At 40.7% G+C, this 22,480-nt stretch overlaps 1 protein-coding gene across 41 annotated transcripts in view; it reads left to right on the top strand.

The window, feature by feature from the left end:
• Positions 1-4,851: 4,851 nt before the first annotated feature.
• The window catches only part of GPHN (gephyrin), a 242,594-nt gene continuing 224,965 nt past the window's right edge, over positions 4,852-22,480 (top strand). For all 41 annotated transcript variants that reach the window (XM_015864861.3, XM_085550352.1, XM_085550355.1 and 38 more), the window contains exon 1: positions 4,852-4,945. In XM_015864861.3, the coding sequence (XP_015720347.1) occupies positions 4,882-4,945 (64 nt within the window). In that variant the 5' untranslated portion in view covers positions 4,852-4,881. The remainder of the gene's footprint in view (positions 4,946-22,480) is intronic.

The raw sequence follows: 22,480 nt of genomic DNA, 5'->3' as shown, positions 1-22,480 counted from the left end.
GTGGCAAAGTGGCAACATCTGAATAGTCAAACAATACAGTCTGGATCAGCATTGTGTGCTGGATAACTAGAAGAGATGGTTTTATTATACCCTCACTTCTAAGCAGAATGTTGGGGAAGGAGCTGCTTTTAAAGTTTAACCAGAGTATGAAAAGAGAAGAAAAAAGATGACTGCAGGGGAACTGGTCTGGAGGGTGTTGTGCTAAAGGCTTGATACCCACTTTGGTGATACGGGTTCTATCCTATTTCAAAGGACTTGTACGACCATTGGCTGCAACAAGAACTTTCACAACTTGTTTATAGAATGTCATTCTGTATTGGAGCAACAGATTACAGATTCTTCTGAACTGCCAGTGATAAATACACTGCCTACGGAGAAAGTGTAAATACCAATAATGTGAACAATGCAACTATCCAAAAACATGTTAAAATATGGAATAACTCTATAGAGGTTTCTAAATTTTCTGGGGGAAGCACTTGGTGTAACTTAGTTAAAGGATATGAATCTTACCCAATAGGTATCCCTGAGAAGAGAGAGGCTCAGCCTGCTGACTAGTCCCAGAAGTCAGCTTTGTGCTCCTCATTTGTCTGCAAAGGTATCTTCCCCCAAATCCCTTCTTTCTTAGGCCATTTTTATCTTACATTCAGGTGGAGTCTGAGTGTTTCTAATCATACTCATCTTTGCTGTGATCAGTGCAACAGAAAATTGAAAAGTTGTTAACTCAGGATGATTACTATTCAATTTATCAGTTCCATAAAGTTCCCATTCCCATGATCTTATCATACAGTCTGGCTGTGGAGTTTTACACCTTAATCCACCCTCTGTGCTGTAACTCAGAGTTATCATACCAGGTTCCCCTGGTGCTGTCAATAATCAAAGAATTGCAGGTCTTAGGTTGCTTAGGGAACTACATGGAAAAGAATTTTAGTATATCCACTGCATTCCACCCTAGAGGTTTTGTCAATACATTTCTTTTCCTAAGAGGGGGACATCCCAATAACTTATTTCCAATAATTACTCCACGTAATCCACCCTGTGACTACAGTCACTCCAGCTTCTCTATATTTGGAAGTAACTGGGGAGGTCGCACGCAGTCTTGCTATGACTATAATTAGAGCTCAAGGGGCTCTGTTTATGGGATAAGATGATTGGCTCATAGTCACAATAGTTAGCAGGACAGTGTTGGGCATAATGATGAACCTGGAGGAGGTTGGGGAGTGCATCATCACATGGATTTACATAGTTGTCACTACCACAGTGCCATCAAAATCATACCATATAAGCTCCAGAAACTTCACTCTGCCAGATGATGTTGTTTCTGAGAACTTGTTCTCCTCAACATATGGTGCCATTTCAAAATCTGCACCATGGCAGGTATATGAGTAGGAGGAAACAGTGAAAAAAAGAGGAGGTATGCATGGATGTCTCTACAGGCCACACTCCTTCAGGAGTTTTCCACATTCCTGTCATTGCCCATATTGAAACTGGGAATGAGATATGTTGTGATGTAGTTTGTTAGCAAGTGTAGAAGTTAAGAGCTTCTCTCATCATGTAATCTTTCAGGTAGATGTGGGAAGTCGTTTCTTAAAAGACAAATCTGACTGCAAATTGGGTTCAATGTGAGGAGTTATGCAGTTTTACTCTAAGCAAACCACACACTTTCCCTCTCACTAATTCTTAGGACAGATTCTGAAGCTGGGTTCATGCTCCTGACTGGAGGTTTAAACCCATAGATTCCTCAGGAGGCCTCTGGCAAGGATGGTACATGAACATGGCAGTACGGTCCATGAGGACATTCACATAATTTGCTGGTCTTATATAATATAGCTAAAATGTGATGTGTATGTTCAGTTCATTCTCCTAGGTGCTTTCCTGAAGGAAGAGGTTGTTTGGAGAGATTGTCTCTTGTGCCTTCTCTTTTTAGAGTGATGAATATTGTGCTGTATCAGTGGCTATGAAGAAAACGTGCTTATACTACTCTTTTAAATAATTTATACATCAGTACAGACTGTAAAAAACAGATGGGAAAGCAATCATGTATACCAGAATGACTTTAAACCAATGGCCACAATGAAAAACCTTTGTTTTTTGAGGTCTTGGAACTTATTTTCCTGACCCTTTATAGAATGGCATCAGTAAGTTGAAGATGGAAGCCTGTTTCCTATTACTGAACCACTGAGCCAGCTAGTCTCTTGACCTTACTTGGATTTGCACCAGTGGCATAGAAATAAATTGTTCTGGATTCCATTAATGATTCATTAAGCCAGTACTTCATGACTTCAGCTGGATCTATACCAGTGCCATACAGTCAAATAGCTGTGTCCAACTGCTGATCCAGCTAGTAAAATCTAAGTAAAAAAATATAATAAGAGTTAGGAAATTAAATTTAAGGAGCCACCATGAAAATAACAACAACCCCAAATCAAACACAACAAAACCTGAAACCATAAAACCAGCTGGAATGACAACAAAATTGTGGAAATATTGGACCCCTACTCTAACTACTGACTGTCCCGTCCTGATAACTATCAGTGAATTTGTAGAGCATCCTTGCTCACACTGTGATTAGAAAAACAAAACAGTATCTTCCTTTAATCACACTGGTCTGTTTTCTCTTCATCAAGATCACAAACATAACTAAAGTTTGTCCTGTACATTGAAATTGTTTCACCTGAATGAGTCTTTAAAATCAGCCATGGCCCAATATTTCTGATAAGAAAGCCTACTGTGTCAGCTAGTAGATATGGAACAAACATGGCTGAAAGAGATGGTTTAATGAAAGGGCAATCCTTTATTAGTGGACAGATATTGATAATTAACAACTGGCAAACAAAGCAGCGCAAAACATTTCCTGAGAGGTTAGCAAATTGAGCTACAGTTCAAGCTGGCCTGACCAGGGCAAAGTGTGACTCCCCGTTGTATACCGACTTTGTTGACAAAAAGTTGTTTTTCTGTAGACAGTCAACATGAACTCTGGTACGGCCTGCTGGCACATTTCCCAGAATGTTCATTGCCTGTATGCAATGCTACTGCCTGTAGCAAAAGGACTTTCTTACACAAACTTGTTTGCTATTCTGATGAAAACTTGATAGCAGAAAATCATCTTCTTGCAACCTTCTCTCGAGCTACTATGGATCTGCCTTTATTTTAAGTCTAATTTATGAGAACTTTCATACCTCAACATTAAAACTCCCTTGTATTGATTTCAGCATCTTTCTGGCTCAGTCTTTTAAAATGTTGTAAGCTTACATAGTCCTCTACTATGTTTCATACAAAGAAATCCCCCACAAATCCCACAGGAATTGCTAACGCTAACATTGGCAGTGAAATCTTAATTCTGCCCCTCCCTACTGTCCACAAGAGCAACACATCAATCAGTTAAACAGGGAGACTGAGCAGTCTGAATAAGCACTACTGCCTTTAGTATTGGGTGTGAAATCCTCTGCGGGAAGCTATGAAGTGTCACGCTTCCTGCTTGTACTTCAGATGATTCCAGATATATTAGAGAAAAAAAATCTTTGTGCTTTGTCTACAGCAGAATATTCAACACATAGCGACCAAACCCACGAGGAAACAGAAGTACGAGCACCAGCGATGCAATATCTTCAGTAACCATGCTGTTTTGGGTTCAGGCTTACACCCACCCACATATGTTGTATTATACCATTGCATAACCGGCAATCTCAGGAGCCTGAGTTCTCAGTCTCTGTGGCTGCACATTGCAATTGCTGTGCCAATATGAAAATAGTGGTATCATATGCTGAAGCACCATCCCGTCAAAGTGCTACTAGTAGGACTTTCCCTGAGACACGGGGTATTTCTTCAGGCCTTCATTTCTGCATTAGAAATCCACCCAAGAAAACGATGCTTTACAGAGGAGATTTCTGAAAACGTTTGTTAATGGCTATGTAAATTATAACTGCTTTCGGTAATTGCTTGTTAGGACAGAGCCAAAAGGAGGATAACCCCCAGGCTGCTCTTACAAAGGTAGCACTGAAATCACACCAACAATATACAGAAACATAAAACTCAGCTGGAGTCAGACGGCGTGAACTTTGATTCTGGGTAGCTGGCTGCACAGTGTTAGCTGTGGTAACAGACATCTGACTGCATCTATGCAAACTGAACGTGAACTTGCAGACAGCAAAACCAAGTGTGCTAAAGTATGGCACTGCTTTATCCGCGGGCTGTGTGATGGAGGTTCTCAGAGCAGAGGGGGAGAACTGAAGGTAGAGATGAGAGGGGCCATGGGGCAGCGCTGAGACGCCACGCAGTGACCGCCGGCCTACAAAGCTGTGAGGCAACTTTCTGCTCTGCTGTATTTCGAGTCATCTAAAGTAAAGGGTGACTGCAAACCGTGTTATCCTTCCTCACCACCTGAGAGCTCCAGAATCAAACTGTTAGACCTGTGTAAGGCAGAACCGACTGCGGGTTCTGCGCCCCGAGAGCAATTCGGCTGAGTTCAAACGCACAGAAAACACTGCACGTGGTAACGGTGATTGCACTGAGTTACACCGGCATTACGACAAACCGGGGCCGTTCCGGGGTGTCCCGCAGCGCATTAGAGCCGCTGTGGTGCACAGCCGCGCAGCCCACCCGCTGCTCCCCGCGCACGGCCGGCACCGAGCCCAGCGTCCCGAGAGCCGAGTGCCCCCGCCTGCCGAACGGACTCGGCACCCACGTGCCCGGCCCGGCGCCTTCCTCCCGCACACCACGGCCTTTCCCGTAGCTCGCAGCTGCTCGTCGCGGCCGGCGCTGGCTCCGCCCGTTCTGTCCTTGCCCCCGCCCCCTTTGCGCTCACGCCGCTCTCACGCTCGCGCCCCTCCCCTCCCCGCTCCCCCCCCGCCCGCTGCTGTCAGTGCGGTGGCTGCGCCGGGCAACATGGCGTCGGAGGGGATGATTCTAACGAACCACGATCACCAGATCCGCGTCGGGGTGCTCACAGGTAACGGCCGCAGACGGGGTCCGCGCCGGTGTTCGGGGGGCTGCCGCGGGTCGGGCCGCGCCGTCGGGCTCCCGGGGGCTCAACTCCGGGCCGCCTCCTGCGGCGCCGCCACCGCGCAGGGAGCCGAGGCCTCGGGCCGGGCCCGGAGCGGGGAGCGGGGGCGGCTCTGGGTGCGCGAGAGCGGCTGGTGTTGGCTCCGCAGCTGCGGGCGGGCGCTGCAGCCCGGGGTCGGCCCGGGGCACCCCGCCTGGAGGGGAGGCAACGCGGGGGTGGGCGCCCGTCGCGGGGCCCGGGGCTCTCTCCTCCTCCTCCTCCTCCTCCGGCGGCGGCGGCAGCGGGGCCGGGAGGGCGAAGACGTTGGGGAGGGAGGCCCGCGGCCGGAGAAGGGAACGGGCGGACGAGAGCCGGGCCTAGCGGCGGCGGCGGCGCAAGGAACGGCCCGACAGCCTGCCCCGGGGGGCCTGGCAGCGCGGATCGCCCCGCACCTCCGGATGGCCCTTCCCGGCGGCACGGGGCGGCCGCGGGTGGGGGCGGAGGGCCGGGGGGCTCTGTTGCCGGCTGGTGGGTTTGCCCCCTCCCGACCCGGGCGCTGCCAAGAGCCGTTTGGAGGCGGTGCGCGTGTCGCAGGCTGCGGGGCTCCCCGGCCTCCGTGGGGTTGCGGTTATCCCGGCGCGCCGCGGAGAGCGGCACGGCCATGGCAGAGCGGCGGGGCCGGGAGCGGCCCCTGCCCGTGCGAGCGGCGGTCGTGGGGAAGGGAGGGGAGAGATCTGAGAGAGCCTTTCTCGCGTCGGTCTCGGAGCTCGGATGGAGAGCCTGGGCCGACGGCGGCAGTGCGAGCACGCGTAGCGGGCTGTAGCTGTTGGGAGGAAGGGGCCGCAATCCCGGGGGACGGAGCGGGGAGTTGCTGTGAAGTTGTGCCCGCCGCGTGTCCGAGCGGCCCGCGTGGAGCCCGGCCGCGAGATGGCGAGCAGCGGGCGCTGTCCGCAGCACGGTGCTGAACGCGGCCCGGCCGTGCGCGTGGCGGGGAACACTAGGGGAGTCCGCAGCTCTTGCGCTGAAAGCGAGAGCAGGCGTGATGTTAGCCCGTATTATCGCTGCTACAGCGAGCAGGAGGCGTCTGGCAGCAAAACGCTCTTTGCGTACTTGTACAGCTTCGTGCTATGTGCCTTGAATTATTATTGTGTTGATTGGTGGCTTGTAATAATTTTTACCTGTAAACGTTCCCAGATAGCCCTATCATTTGTACTACAAATCCAGTCTGAGCGCTGTTAAACTCTTGTACCTGGGTACCATAATGTGAAATTCTGTTGAGAAGAGTGTGTGATCTGATTTTGCTTTGTCTTGTTTTTAAAGGGAAATCAGAAGACAAAAGAACAGAACATTTTTAGCCCTTTTCCCTCTAATGCCATTGCTTTGAATTGCATGCTGAAAAATTTTGCAAATTATTTTCCTACTATAATGGGGACGCTTTGGTTTCTAGCAATTTTTCTAGGCTCTTTTTGATAACCAGTGTGTGTTTATAGACATGAAACCAAACCTTATATAAATGTGTTAATGAGTGTCATATCTATGGTCAGACTTGTTTTCCTCTCTGGAATTTCCTTTAACCAGTGGAAGAAAACAGTTGTAATTTGGGGGCATGGACCACCTAGTTTCTGCTGCTTCCAGCTGTGAAAAGACAGTGGAATTTGGAGTCCTTTTTTTTTTTTTCTTTTTTTTTTTTTTTTTTTTTTTTCCCCCTGCTAATTACTTCTGGTCTGATGAACAAAATAGTAAATGAAAGAATGGGTAGATTTAGTACAAACATTAATTTTAAAAAAATTAAACATTTAGAAGGGTACGGTGATTAGAAATTAGGTAATTGACATGACTTAGCTTTTCTGGTTAGGATCATAGCCATATGTTTGGTTAGTTATCAATATATGTAATGTGGATTTATCGTCATAAGCATTGATGTTCCTATCAGGCTTGGAACACTTACTTTATTAAGTACCATCATTGCACCTCATGGTTGTACTGAGATGGAATTTGAACTCCTTTGAATTGATTTGGAATGTATGTTTGTTTTTTAAATGAGGATATAAAACAAATATTTGGGTGTGTTGCAGGCCTTGCCTGATGTCAAGATTGAGGCACATGGCTCTAGAGTATATTGATAATACAAAGTGAATGTTTGTCTTGTAGCTTAGATTTCGTTGTCTTCAAGAGAATGTATTGTTGTAGGTCTTGCTTAATGGAGTTCTGTGTTTGTGTGTTTATTGCTGGTTTCCTACTTATCTGTATTTCTGCACTCAGTCTAAGTGCTGATCATCAGATTGGTAGGTCATATGGATAATGAACTAGTGGGTAGGTCTGATGGTGGCCTAAGCTTTGCCATTTAGTGTTCCAGGTATCTTCCTTTAAAAAGAAACAAACAGAAAACAGCAAAAACAAAAACAAACCCCAAAGAAACAAGAAAGGTGAAATAAGAGGTGAAAAAGAGGAAAAATGTGGTAAAAATTATGGTAAAGGCTGCAGTATGTATAGGCTGTCTGCAGTATGTGTAGGCTAAGTAGTTTTATAATTAGTTAACATGTAAGGGGTTTTAGCAAAGTGCAGCACTTATGATTTCTTCAGATACTTATCCTTCCAGTAAGTAGAGACTAAAATGATTTGACTGACAGCAGCATGCCCTTGTGTCCAAGAAGGCCAGTGGTATTCTGGGGCATGTTTAGAAGAGTGTGACCCATAGGTCGAGAAAGGTGATTCTTTCCCTCTACTGTGCCCTTGTGAGGCCACATCTGGAATGCTGTGTACAGTTCTGGGCTCCCCAGTTGAAGAAAAAGAGGGAACTTCTAAAGAGAGTTCAGCGGTGGGCCACAAAGACGATGAGGGGCCAGGAGCATCTCCCTTATCCTCATTAGGGAGGATGAGGCAAAGAGCCCTGGGACTGTTCATTGTGGAAAAGGCTGAGAGGGGATCTTATCATTCCTTATAAATACCTAAAAGGAGGGAGTCAAGTGGATGGGGCTGAGCTTTTTTGTTGGTGCCCATCAATGGAAGAAGGCAGTGGGCACAAGCTGTAGCACAGGAAGTTCCATCTGTACATGGGAAAAAAACATTTTTACTTTGAGAGTGACAGTGCACTGGAACAGGCTGTCCAGGGAGCTGTGGAGTCTCCTTCTCAGAACTTGCCTGAATGCTTTCCTGTCCAGCCTACTGTAGGGAACCTCCTTTAGCAGGGGGTTGCATTGCCTGCCCTCCAGAAGTTCCTTCCAAACCATATGATTATGAAACCATGTCAGCTGTGGTCATGGCCCTATCCAAGAAAGCAGGCAATGGCTGCTGAATGCAAAAATTTAGGTCTTGGATAACCTCTTTATACTGTGAAAGGTTACATTAGCATCTTCAAGTGTATGTGGACATGCAGTTTATTGAAATAGCATAGCAGATACACATGATGTCTGAATTTATTACTTTATAGCAAACGCGCTTCTTGGAATGTGAGAGCTGTGTCTACCTGGGAACCCCTTCCAAAAAAAGAAACTGAGTGTATCTGAAGTTCAGTGCTGTACAAAGAAACCAAACCCAATCAAATAAAACAACAACAAGAACAAAAACTCAGCAACATCCAAACAAAAAACCATTAACAAATTGTAAAAATTATCTGTAAGGAAAATGGGTAGCAATATATTTTAGAGCATCGCTGTTGAATGCTGTTTTAAAAATACACACTGTTGATTTTTCCAGCTAAAAGGTAGTTTGCCTGTCTTGAGCATTATGAGGTAAATTGTTATGACTTTAATACTCCGCATCATTAGCATGCAAGTTGTGAGATCTTTTCTCAGGGGTGATGCAGTTCACATGTAGGATGTGCTTTATGTCAAACTTTCTCCCAGAGGTCTAGGTGGGAGGGTAAGGATTGGCACTAAGTTTGTTAGGACTTGCTGTCACATCTCTTTATTTCCTACATCCTGGTGGGCACTAGTTTTCAAAACACAGATTCAAATTGGTACTTTTATGAGGAACCCCAGTTCTCTTCCCAAAATTCAGCTTAAGAAATGAGCTACAGAAGTAGAGAAAAGCTGTACTTCTTCCATTAATAGCAGTAGAACGTTTTGGGATTGACAAACATTGGTTTCCCTCTTTCCTTAGTGTAAGGCTGTCATAATGTTAACTTTATCTGTAGTAACTACTTTATCCATGGTAACTCTTCTATTTGTGGCTGTAAGTCTGTATAAAAGCATTTCTTTCTAATTTTTATTTATTTTTTGTATGGCTACAAGAGAACTATCTACATTTATTGGTTGTGATCCATACACATACCCAGTTTCCTTTTTATAATTTCACAGTGTTGAATATGACTTTTACTTTTAAAGAGGAAGTAAGTTCTGGATTTTTTAAAAAATATTTTTAAAATATATAGTGTGGAAAAAAAACCACCAAATGGAATTTCAGTGGTAGGAGGCTTTTACTTGCTGTTTAATTTGCTTGCTGTGATAGTTTCTTTCCAAACTCTGAAGTTAAAGATATATAAGGCAAGAGATGATTTCCCTGTTATACACTGATGTTTTATTTAATATGTTCATATGTAAGTAGTGACCATTAGTTTAGAGGTTTATTCTTACAGAGCAGGAGTGAGACATTGTGTCATCAGTGCTTCTTAATTTGCAGTTTATTTATCCAAATACACAGTTGAAAGACTCCCATCTTATCCTATATGCCATGCCTGTAGCTCATGTATGACTGTACAGAGTTTACTCATAATATCTACTTTCATTGCATTGTATTTGCCCACTTTACCAGTAAAGATGAGAAACTTCCTGTGTGTGTCTTGAAAATGATTGATTACTTTCAAGCGTGGGTCTAATGGGAGCTAATTTTGTTCTGGCATGACCTTTAGTTGGTTTCCCATTCTCATTAATGGGGTGATCATGGAAAATACAGTTGTCATTGTATGCTTTAGAATGTGAGGCATACAGAATCCTGTTACATAGATACTAAATTTCTCCCCTTAATTTTTATGTGGTTCTATCTTTTTGTTTGCTTTTTTGAAGTAAGAGTAGGGTGTATTTGTTTAAATGTTCTTTTATAGCGGAGTAGAACTTGACCAGTAACTTTCCTAACATTGCCTCAGATGGCCTTAGAAAGAAAGCAGTGCTTAAACCTGAAAATGTCTGTCTTGAAATTTGTAATACTTTAAAGGCAAAGATATTTGTGCAGATACTTGAAACAGCTTACTTGGTTGGGTTGTAATTTTTTTGTTTTTCATTTGGGCTCAGATGGTATTTTTTATCTTCCATCCATGAGATGGATACTGTGCAACTGGAGGACATGGTAAACAAAAATTAGAGCAAATTGTGGCTCAGAATTTAGAAGGTCTTGAAGAGTGGGTGAAATAAAACAAGAAAAATTGCATTCTGTTTCTACATGTAGCTCCTTACTCCTAAGTATTCAAATGCTCTTATGCTGGTATGGTCTTGTTTATGACAGAATTCTTATTGAAAAGGTAGGAGAATGCCTGAAAAAGCTGTTTTTTGGAGAATAGGAGGGTAGTAATTACATGGAAAATAATAAGGAAGGACTTCTGTATGTGGGATGTTTTTATTTAATAAAAAAGTTTTTATAGTCTTCTGTTTGTATAAATCACAAAACAGTTGAGTAGTGAGTTGGAGTTTACAGGGAGCAGGTATTTGCATTAAAGTGCTTGGGAAAATATTGGCTTTGTTAGGCAGTTATCTTAGAAAATTTCAAACTTCCAGTAAAAGATGTATATATGATATGTTTTCTTTACTTGTTTTGCTTATATACTAATTTAATTAAGCTTATTCCGTGCCTAACATGCTATTTGTTATTTTTTTTTTACCAATTGATTTGCAAAAGCCTTAATGAATAACCTTTTGTGTACACCTGCAAAATCTTGCAAATCAGGACTCTGTCCTACCATTGCGAAGTTGATGATTGATAGTAATGGCCTTTTGAAAGGAATGCAATGCATTTTCTGTTCCTAGTACCATAAGATAAATAGCAAAACTTCCACTGGCTGGCTTCAGTGATTTAGTGAATAGGCTGTGTGTTACAAAATCTATTTTTGAGCAGCAAAGTGTTTTTGATGTATGCCAAGATCTGAAACAACTGACCCAATGCTAATTTAGTTCCATATGCGAGTCTGTTACTTAGAACCATAATTGTTAAAAATTTTGTATTTAATATGACACTTCATTATATACTTAATGTACAAATTGTATTAGTAGATAGGTATAATAATACAGCAAGTACTGCACATGTGTTTGAGACTGCTACTGTAGAAATATGTTTCTCAAACACACCGTTTAATTTTCTTATTAAATTATGTTATTATGTAGTTGTGCGAAGAAACTGTGCACAGGCACAAGTGATAATATATTTGGGACTTTTGAGTGCTTACTGTGTGGTAAAGAAATTATTAGTTGTTTTGGGTTTTTTGTGCTGTATATTGAATTTAAATTTTATGTGGAATATTTTTACTTGATACTTTTTTTCTTGTATTGATTTTGTTGGATTTCTTCTGTCTTGCGTGTCACTTTTGGAACTTAAAATTGAGTAGCAGAAATTGAAGCATGTGGTGTGGTTTTTTTTTTTTTTTTTTGTGTATGTGTGATTATTAATTTTTATTTTAGTTTAATTTGTATTTGAAACATAGGGAATACAAATTTGTGTTGGAACCTCAAAGTCGTGCAACTCATCCCATTCTTGAGGAGTTCTGGATTCTAAAAAATGCCCAAAACTAAGACTTTTAAGTTCTGCAACCTCACCTGAAAGAATCTTTAGTAAAATCATTGTAGTTACTGTCTGTGTTTATGGTTGACCAGGGAAATATAATGACTAAGTGGGAATTAGCTCTATGCATACACTGTTGTTAGGGGGATTTTCTTAGTGACTATTATTGTACCTTTGTAGTTGTTGAGGACTGTATCTGTGTGGTGCAGTTTTTGAGGACCTGGAAATACACTGTATTATACCTGAATGAAGCAAGGTATTTACTGGGAGGTGAGCTGTAGCATAGAATCGTTCAGTGAGAAGCTGTATGGATGAAGAGCACTATGCATTCTTTAGGGTTTAAAATGAATTGCTGTCAAGTATCCTGCAGGTCTGACTCAGAAGGGAAAGGCTCCTAGGATCACTGCAAATGCTGCTGTAGGCAGAGATTGCAGTTAAAAAAAAAAAAGTAACACTCCCTTTTTGCCTCAGCAATACACTGTTCATGCCCTGGGATAGAGCATTTAGAAAAGGGTTGACAGCAAGATCAGAGATGTAATGTCACAAGTTAGTAAAGCCTTCATCCAGCAGTTCTTAGGAAGACTTCAAAACACCTGAATGTGGCAATAGTTATGAATTTGGAAGACCAATATATTTCTTTTTGCCTACCTCTTATTCCTTCCTGAAACAATTTTCATGGGGTTTTGATGACAGAGCGGGCTGTAGAAGAGGTGATGCTGGTGTCAGGCAGGTATGTATCCTTTTATTCATGAGTCTGGTCTTGTGAAAGTGTGGGTTTCATTATGTGCTGCTGGAAGAAGAAAAATTCTAGGAGTTCCAATTGGATAGGTTCCCACTAACGTGGTTCTTTCATGTGCTGTAGAGTAGTGACAAAGCAGGGTAGGTGGGTGAGAAGCCAGAGGTAACTATGTGCTCTGTCAGAATCTGTGTCAGAGAACAGTCAGGAGAAAGTGGCAGGAGTATGTATCTGGCAACAAAAATGCCTGTTGCATCCAGGAAAAGCAGAAAAAAAGAAAAAAAATGAACATTAAAAAAATAAAAAAATTAAAAAAGAATATATGTATATTAGCTTCTTTTATTTTTTTTTCTTTCTTTTTTTTTTTTTTTCTTTTTTTTCCCCTTCTTTCAATTATCAAAATACTCCAGGGAACACTTTAAATAAACTTGCAGCAAATCAAAGATCCTCAGAATCAGCTTCCTTGGAAAAATTAAATTTAACATACTGAAGAGGAATATTTTGAAATATCTTTAGAAGGTAGTCAGGGACTAAGTGCTTCTGTAGATAATACTCAGAAAACTACGGAGCTGCTGGAAAATTGTGGCCACGGATGCTGGTCTGCAAACCCCTCTGGTTAAAACCTTTGTTTTGCTATTAAGCTCTGATTTCATACTTTAAGAAAACTTAGAGACTATTTCGGAGCTAATGGTATGTAAATTGGGGTTAGAATATTTCTGTAACCTCCAGATTTTTTTCCTACCATCGTCATGATGTCCTTAAGGAATTCAGTCTGATGTAGTCATTCAGATTATGTTCCTTTGCCTTGGTAGATGGATGTAATAGATGAGTGAGGTATAACTCCCTAGTTACTGGCTCCTGCTAAATCTCAGTGAAAATAGTTCCAGTTAACTGTAAAATATGCATGATGATGATAGGCTTTTGATGATCCATTTGATTGAGCAGACTGAGAAGTCTTGGGTAGGGGGATTTTCTTCCCTCCCATCGTGAGGAATTCCCAAGCATTCTGGATGTGCAAGCATTTGTTCTGGCATTTGTTTAGCAGAATAAAGAAAAGGAGAATAAACTAAAAGATTTAGGAGGCTGTTGAGATTTATGAGAGAACTTAAAGCTTTTTCAAGTAAATGTGACTACCCGATTGTGCTGTGGGGTGTAATTGCTTGGAGGAAGACAAGGCTCAGAACTTCAAGAAGTTGGGAGCAGTCATCTTCATAAGATTATAGTATTCACTTATTTAATGTCAGAATAGCATTGGATTATGTGATACATTTGTTTTTAGGAACACACTCTGTTCCATAGTAGGGAGGCAGGCTGTAAAACCTTGTGATTTGAACATGCCGCTAAAATTCCAGTGTGGTAAGAGTTAAAATGACTACTGACATCTCCAGTGTGTAGGACTTCGTAATCAGAGTAAGACACAAGCCTTTTCTTCTTTTTTTTAAGCATTACAAATCAAAATGGAAACTGAAGTTCATGTTATAAGCAACTGCCTAAAAAAGCAACTACTGAAGAATCTCTTGTTCGTTAAGCTTCAAGAATGCTCACCTGCCTCTTCCTATTTCTTTATTCCAAAGGAGATGGCTCTGGTTTATGCACAATGGTTTCAGTACTTGACTTTTCTCTTTGGCTTAGCAGTTGATGAAAAGGAATTAGTGAAAATACTTGTTGTCACTTCACCATTGTTTTGTCAAAAAAGGGTTCCAGTAGACTTTTTTTGAGCACTTTGATGAACAGCACATCTTTCTGGAAAAGGCATCTGAGGCAAATTTCTGTATAGCGTTAAACTGGGACACATGGATTGTCGTTAATATTAGAAAAATCCCTTAATTCCTTGAGAGCCTGTCTTATATTTGGTTATTGTTATGCGTAAGATGTTGTGACGACCCATCAAATCATAAGGAAGATTCTGGATATGAAATAATAATCATTTTTAATATTTCTTACCAGAAATATTCCTTAATAATTTTAGCAAGTCCTAATATTCAGATTATTCCTAGTCTCCTTTGTTCTGCACTGGAAAAAATGCCTGCTATTCTACCTATATTTTAGGCTCTAGAATGTAAATTAAACTGCACATTAGAGCAATATGCTAACAAAAGAAAAAAATAAAAATAAAAATAACCAAACAAAAACAAAAGCCAAAAATCACTTTAAAAATAAATGGTTAACATCTCACCTGTATCTAGAAAGTATCTAGCAATTAGAAGAAACTCTTGAATGCGTCCTATGTTGAGGATGATATGAAAACATCAGCCTAGAGACATTTAGTGCAATAGCAAAATGTGTAACACAATTTGTTTGAAGCATAAATTTAAAGTTAAATCCCTAAATGACAGCGTTACAACTAGAAGTTATTTTAGTTAAATAAATAAATAAATAATTAAATAAAAATATCACAAAGAAAAAGAGAAACAGCAGATACAGAAACTCTTTATCTTTGGATAATTAGATGCTCTTTCAATTCTGCAATTGTAAATACGGTTTTCTTAGTTCTTTGGTTTGATGCTCTTTGTACCTAAGACATTTTGTTTCAGTCAATTTTAGCAAAGTCTATGTTTGAAACTAGAGCAGCCTAAGAAAAGCAGATTTATAGAGCAGCACACTTAGTACTGGGACTCCGTGTCTGCATGATGGTTTGTGGTGGTTTGCTTCGCATGAGCTCAAATAAGCAATAGTTGCAGTGCTCCAGGTGCACACTTGGAGTACAGCTCGTTTTGCTTTGTCTGAAAGGAGTTCTGAGATCTGTGTTTTTATTGTTCTCTGCAGTGTGAACCAACATGCGGTAGTTTAGAACTGTCAGTATTAAGTAAAAGTAAGTCAGAAGTCCAAAATGAACAACATGATTGCAGTTTTTTTATAAAAGATATAAATGAAGTAATGACAGAAGAAGCGTGTTTACACTAATACTTAGTTTGAACAGGCCCTGCCTGCGCCTGGCTGATTTATCTGTCAGAAAAATATGTGCAACACTTTGTCAGGGATTTTATCTTCCTGCATTCCCTACATCTCAAGCTGTGCTATTCAGAGAGACTTTTCTCCTGCTGGAGCTGGCAGGCTCTGGTAGCTGCTCACCTCCTTTGACCCTGACAGAGCTCTGCCCAGGTTTGCCTCTATTGCCAAGCGTTTCAGGCTGCGTTCTTTCTTTAGTACTCCCCCACCCATGCATTTACTTCTGTAGAGATACTTGCTGTAATCTGACTGCTGGCTGTTGTGGAAAAGTGTGCTGCTGCTTTTTGCTGGCCTTCTTTGCAGTTATGTGGCCTTGTCACCGTTGCACGCTGGTTCTGTCCTGCTGCTTCTCACTTTGTACGGAGCCAGGCAAACTGGCTAAACCCTTGAAAAGCTGGTCTTTTTGCAGAGGAGGGATTAGACACTCATTTTTTTCTCCTTTCATGCAAGTGGTGCTTTGTCAGGCCAGGTACCCTCTCCGTGATGTTTGTGAGCTTGCCCTGGCTGATGAACGAAGGCTGCCTTCACCAAACAGCATGCAGGGAAGGATTTGTCCATTACAGGAAATTGTTTTCAGCAGAGGTGTACGTAAACTTTTGTTCGTGTAGTAGCAAGGTGCATCTGAAAATGAAGAGCTAAGCATTTAGTAACCTTAGGACGTTTGGGCAGCTAGGAAATCTGAACATTATGCTTCTTCAGTGGTAAACTTGGGAAAAGACAAGTACTATGGCATGTATTTAAAGAGAAGTTGAAGGATTGGCTTTTTTATTAACATGCTAAAATTTAATAGTCAAAACTTAAAACGTATGCGTTGTTTTTTTGTTGTTTTTTTTTTTTTTTTTGCAAATTATTACATTGGCTATGGTCTGCCTGATAAAGCAATCTCATTTGTAACTATATTCACCTTATTTATGTATGCATACCCATATTAAAAATAATATAATAAGAAATATATGTCAAGTTACCCATTTCTACCAGTTTTCATTTGCCTTCTGCTCAACAGACTTCTTTGACACTATTCAATCTGTCATCTTATTTATGCTCAAAATAGTTTTTCTAAGGATATCTTTATCAGACAAGTCAGCTAGTATGCTAATTTTGAGGATGATAATATGATATGTACAGGATGGCTGTAGATATGCCACTTTGCTTTTCTTGGATGCCTGTATGTACATCAACTATTGGAAACATCCGCATGCTGGATAATTTTCTTACTTCACATTTGTCCTGCACGCCTTCTTGCTGACCTGAACAGCATCACTGCCTTTCTCTTGTGATGGAGGTAACTGGAACCACCAGTCACTGCTAGTCAGGCTTGGGGGATTCTTGCTATTACATTCAGAATGGGAGCGTTTGGGGTGAAGTGACATAATTATCATCAGGAGATCCTGTGCATTTACTTTGTACCTTATTTCACTTAAAATGAGAAGCCTGCTGTCTGTGCATGTCCAATATTGTGTATATGTCCATGGTTTCCATGGCTACTAATTATGTATAGATTGCGTTTTTGGCATCCAGACATAGTACTTGGAGATAACACTAGCTAGCTAAACTGTATTTTACAAGGTGCAACATAAGGAGGATCTTCATCATTAAAATGTGTTCATAGTGGAGAGCAAGAGGAACTGTGGTTTAAAATAGCAAAAAATGCCAAAATTCTGTTGTCAACGAAAAAGCAGTTCTAACATTGAAAACAACTCCTTCTAGAAGAGCAATTTAAAGGTGAATTATAAAATGGAATTTTCTGGGAAATGGGAGAAAAAGAAAGTATGAAGGAGGCTGTTGTTGGCAACAGTATAAACAGTATAAACCCAAGATGTTGTCTTTTGAAGTGTAGCTTCTAGCAAAGAATGTAGAGACTGGGGTTTTGTAGATGAGGTCTAAGGGCTGTTATCGGTGTGCAGATTAGCTAAACAGGAAAAGATTTTATGCTTAATGATTGTGCCTCCAGAAGTGTCTTCAAGTATCCCATTCACTACAAAAGCTTCACACAACACATTAAGGAAGGCAAAACTAGAAACTAGGAAAAAAAAAAAAGAGAGGGAGAAATAAACTAATTATACCAAAGCACGTCAGCCCAGTTTTGAAGAGACTCTTTAAAAATCCTTCACCAGGCCTCATGCAAAGTTGACAAGTATTGAATCTTTCAGGAGTTCTTCACAAGAAATTTGTCTTGTACTCTGTAGTTGTGAAATTAATCCCATCTAGAGAAGTGTATGTAACCTCCCTCTTATACCAGCAAAATTGTTCCTTATATGTGGCACGCTAAACTGTCAAGTGATCCACATGCAAATAATTTTCAAAGCTAGTTTTTAGTCAGTTTCTTTTAGCTTACTGTGGATAAATGCTTGTGCATCACAGGTGGTGAAGGGAACAAGCTCCTGGCAGTAGTAGTAAGGTGGGATTGTGGTTTTTTTTGGTAATAATGCATGAGAAACATTGATCTTTGACTAGGGCACTAGCACCCCATGTGCTTAGGGAATGAACTGCTGCTGCATCTTCTAAACTTATTTTAATGCTGTGGTGTGCTTTTGTCAAGCTGAAGTTGGAAAGACTGGGAGTTTTGCTTTTAAGAAGACTGAATGGATCAGGTCATATCTCAAAGCCTTGTGCACCACTCGTGTATTGATTGCAATTTCAGAATCAGTGGCCTGATGCTATGTACAGTAGCCCGAAAAATTAAGTTGCTTCCCATTTATATAGTCATGCCCACAGAAGCATTTATTGTTAGTTTCTGGCAGGCTTCTTTTCCTTGTATATTAAATGATTAGCATCCTGTTTTTCAAGTGATTGTGCTACGTCTGGTGATACTTTATTGATCTGTGGATCAATTCCTACTGTATTAATGTGTTCTTTCAGGAGAACAAGTCAAGCCATTCTACAATTCTATAAGTTGAAAGGAACCTCTAGGCCATTGAATTCCAACCCTCCTGCTGTGCACAGGGTTGCCACCCACCGGTTCAGGCTGTCCAGGGTCCCATCCAACCTGTGCTTGGACATCCACAGGAATGGGGTACCCACAGCTTCTCTGGGCAGCCTGTGCCAGTGCCTCAACACTCTCTGAGTAAAGAATTTGTTCCTAATAACTAATCTAAACCTTCCCTCTTAGTTTTAAGTCTTTCACCCTTATCCTATCACTATCAGATTATGTAGAATGTCAGTATCCCTCCTGATAATAAGCTCCCTTAAAGTACTGAAAAGCCACTATACAGTCTCCCCAGAGTCTTCTATTTTACAAGCTAAACAGGCCCAGTTTCCTCAACCTTTTTTTTATAGGGAAGGTGCTCCAGCTCTCTGATCATTTTCATGGCCATCCTCTGGACCCATTACAACAGCACTGTGTACTTCTTGTGCAGGGGTCCCCAGGACTGGACACAGTACTCCAAATCTATAGATTCTGTGATTTTAATTTTTTTTATTAACTTGCATTACAGAATTATTTGTGTGGGCTTTATTTATTTAGGGAGGTTTCAGTATTTGATTATGGCTTGTAAAAGTACTTGCAGGATTTTCAGCAGTGTCTCTTCCACTCTGCTACTCCTCAGCTTTAAGTAAAATCCTTGAGCATACTGTCTTCTTAATACTGACAAGAGAAAAAGACATTACTTAATAAATCTAGCTCTTCCTTCAAAAACAATAGAAGATGAAGAAGTAAGGCCAGTAGATTCCCTTGCTGTCCTCTTCTTCCATGTCTCACTTTTTGTCTGCATTCAGTTTAAATGGAGCTGGAATGTCTTTTCAGCTCTTATCTGCTATTTTTATATTGAAAATACTTTTAAATACTTTTATTTCTGTTCCTGTATAAGTTTTGTTCTTTGTGAACTGTCAAAGGTGCACTTCCTTTCAGACTGGCAGTAATATCTATTGTTGCCTAACATGTGATAATGAATGATGAAATCTTTTCAAGTGGTTTTTTTTTTAATTATTTTTTAAACCTTTTTTTTTTTTTTTTTTTTTTTTTTTTTCCCCATTATTTTAACCATTATCTGCATGGATCTTGATACAGAGTTTGGTTTTTCAAATATACCATGTAGCTTACATACATTTTTGTGCTAGGTAAAAAAGTCAACCTCTTGGATGCAACTAGATCAGATTTTTTGGCAGACTTTGCACTAAATGTTAAATGCTTATTTCTTTGTTGGGAACTGCTGTTACCCAATATCTCCTGGAGTCTTAAAATTTTATTGTTGGATTAATATCACTAATTATGCTCCTTGAACAACCTTGCCTCCCTACCACCCCAGTCCCTGTCAGATAACAATTATCTCTTCCACTTTACTTTGTATTCCTGAATGACTTAGCTTGGATGAAATATTTCCTTCTCCCATCTTTCCTTTCTTAGTATAGCTCTGAGAATAATATATAGCTGTTATCATTTTGACTGTGGTGTTGATGTTTGGTTTTTTAAGTCTTTATTTTCATTTTTCCTATGTTTCTTTCATTTTGCAGCCAGAGAATTTACGAGTTGTTTGTAGTCTAGAAGGATATAATTGATGTATGTAATGCCATAATGCATTTCAAAGGATGTAACAGTTACACTGTAACTGAAACAAATCACTGAAGGTGATAGTCTGGGCTGACACCTTCCTGCAGCTAAGCCCATACCCTCTCTCTCATTCATTCTCTCCAGGTGGGATGGGGCAGAGAATCAGGACGAAAGTGAGAAAACATAGGGTTCCAATAAAAGGCAGTTTAATAAATGAAGCAAAACTGTGTGTGTGAGCAAAGTTAAACAGTGAAATCTTTCACTACTTTCCACTGGTAAGCTATCTTCAGCTTCTTCCTGGGAAGCTTGGAGGCTTGGTCATGCATAATGAGACAAACACTGTGGCATAACAATAACATACATTTCTTGTGATTTTTACTGTTTTCAAATAAGTACATACTTGTGCTAGCTAATGCTTCACGCTATTCAGCCAAATGTATCTGAAAAGGATCTAGGGTTTTCAGACTACTCTTTTACAGAAGTCCTTTCTGGAAAAAAGACACTTTTCTGCTTTTTCCTATAGTCTTAGAATTATACTGAGTGAAGGGGAATCTTTACAGTAAATAAACACTGTTGCATAAAGGATTGTTTTTCTAACAAGAAAAATAGTGACTTGTATTTTGTTTTTCTTTTCCTTTGTCATCTTGCCCTCACAATAACATCTGTGATATTTTGTGTAGTGATTTGGCTGATCTTGCTTGCAACTTATGGGCCTTCAGCCCTGTCCCAATAGTTGCTGCGTTAGTCTGGTGCTGGGGCAACAAGTTAACATTGCTGCAGAGATCTCAGTTTTATTTCTTAAAATGGGAGTAATAGAGATTTATCTGTGTTTTCTTTTTGCACACACATTTTTTGTGTTTAATTGATTTACTCTATCTAAATTAAACTTATTTCCAGTAAACTGAATTAATAATATAGAGAAGCTATTTGCAAAGCAAACTAAGTCTCTGGGGGTGCAGCATTTACTGGGCTACTCTACTTCAGAAGACAGTCAGTTCAAGTTGTACAGCCTCTCACACGGGAAAGTTTTTGCTTCTCAAAATATATCAAATTTATTTTCTTTGGTCTCCCAAAGCACCCCTGGATGGGAGAGGAGTGTTTCTGGTTGTTTTATTAGAACCCATGGGCCTGTACTTCTTCCGTTTTGAGTGCGTGTGCACACATCTGTATGTGCAGGCAGAAGTGTGTATTTTTCAGTCTGATTTAGGATTCGGAAGAGAGGCTCTGCCCATAAATAATTTGAGCCCTCGTTTACTTGTAAGAACAAATGATTGGTCTAAATGCTTTTCTTTTGGTAAGGCAGAGGTGTGATATTGGATACAGCTTCCTAGTCAAGGTTGAGACTGAAGAAAACAAAATTATCTGTACAGTGAGCTATGGTATAAGGTGTAAAGTCTGAAGGTACAGAGCTCTTGTGCTTATATCTGCACTTGTAGTACATTGTCTTCATGTTGGATTTTGCACAGCTCTACAAAAGAGTCTTGATAGCATTTCACTTGAGTTGTCTGAAAATTCTTTGTGTTCTTTTGTGTGTCTTTTCAGCTACCTGGGAATATGTATACCTATGTAGCCTTGCCTAACCTGTCATTTTAATGACATCTTCTGTTAGTCTCTTTCATGACTGTAGCAAAGTCTTAGCATCAGCCTGCAGTTGTCAGCAAGAAACTCTTTAAAACACCTTTTTTGTGCTTTTTGATTTCTTAGATAACAGAACTGAAATCTCCAACCTTTTAGTAACTCTCTCGCTGCTGTGCTGACTTCTTGTCAGGTACTTTCTACTACTTCCTAGTAGTACTCTGTTCCTTTCCAGGCTTCTGCTGTGTTTGCAAATGGCACTGCTGATACTCAGCCCAGCCACAGAATCACTGAATGAATGGTTGTGGTTGGCAGACACCTCCAGAGGCCACCTGGACCAGTCTGTACTCAAGCATGGACACCCGGAGCTGAATGATTAGGCCCATGTCCAGGCAGCTTTTAAGTATCTCCAAGGAAGGAGACTCCACAGCTTCTCTGGGCAGCCTGTGCCAGTGCTTGGTTATGCTCACAATAAGAAAGTGATAGCTGATATCCAGAGGGACCTTTCTGTGTTTCTGTTTGTGTCCTGACACTGGTCATTGCATGCAAAGAGTCTAGCTCTATTTTATTTGCATCATCACTTCGGATATTTGTGCACATTGATAACATCTCCCTGAGCTTACCTTTCCCCAGGCTGAATAGTCCCAGTTTACCTCCCTCTTGTTACTGGCCTCCAAGTAGACTTGGAATCTCTGGTCACTTTTGTGCCCAGCCATTCACCCAGTTTTTGGTCCACTTCTCTGTGTGCTCTTCCATCCTTCATTTATTTCCATCTATTGTTCTCTCATGTACCAAGCCATCTGTTCCCTTCTAGTGTCCTTATTTATTTATTTTAAAAGTCTGAGTTCTACATTCTCCATTTGTTATTTATCTGTTAGTCAGATGGACAGAGTAGTCTGGTTCATCTTTGCGTGGAGCCTTCAGACAAAACGTGTCTGTAAGAAATTTTGTAGCTTGTTTCACTAATCTGCTTGATCCCCTTCATTAGAAATACAGGCCTTATTTGCAATGAAGTAATGGCCCACTCTGTGATCACAGATTTTGGTATGCA

This window comes from Coturnix japonica, chromosome 5, assembly GCF_054131305.1.
Source record: "Coturnix japonica strain WE chromosome 5, WE-NBRP24, whole genome shotgun sequence".
NCBI classification, from domain to species: domain Eukaryota; kingdom Metazoa; phylum Chordata; class Aves; order Galliformes; family Phasianidae; genus Coturnix; species Coturnix japonica.
This window is presented reverse-complemented; position numbering and strand designations above follow the sequence as displayed.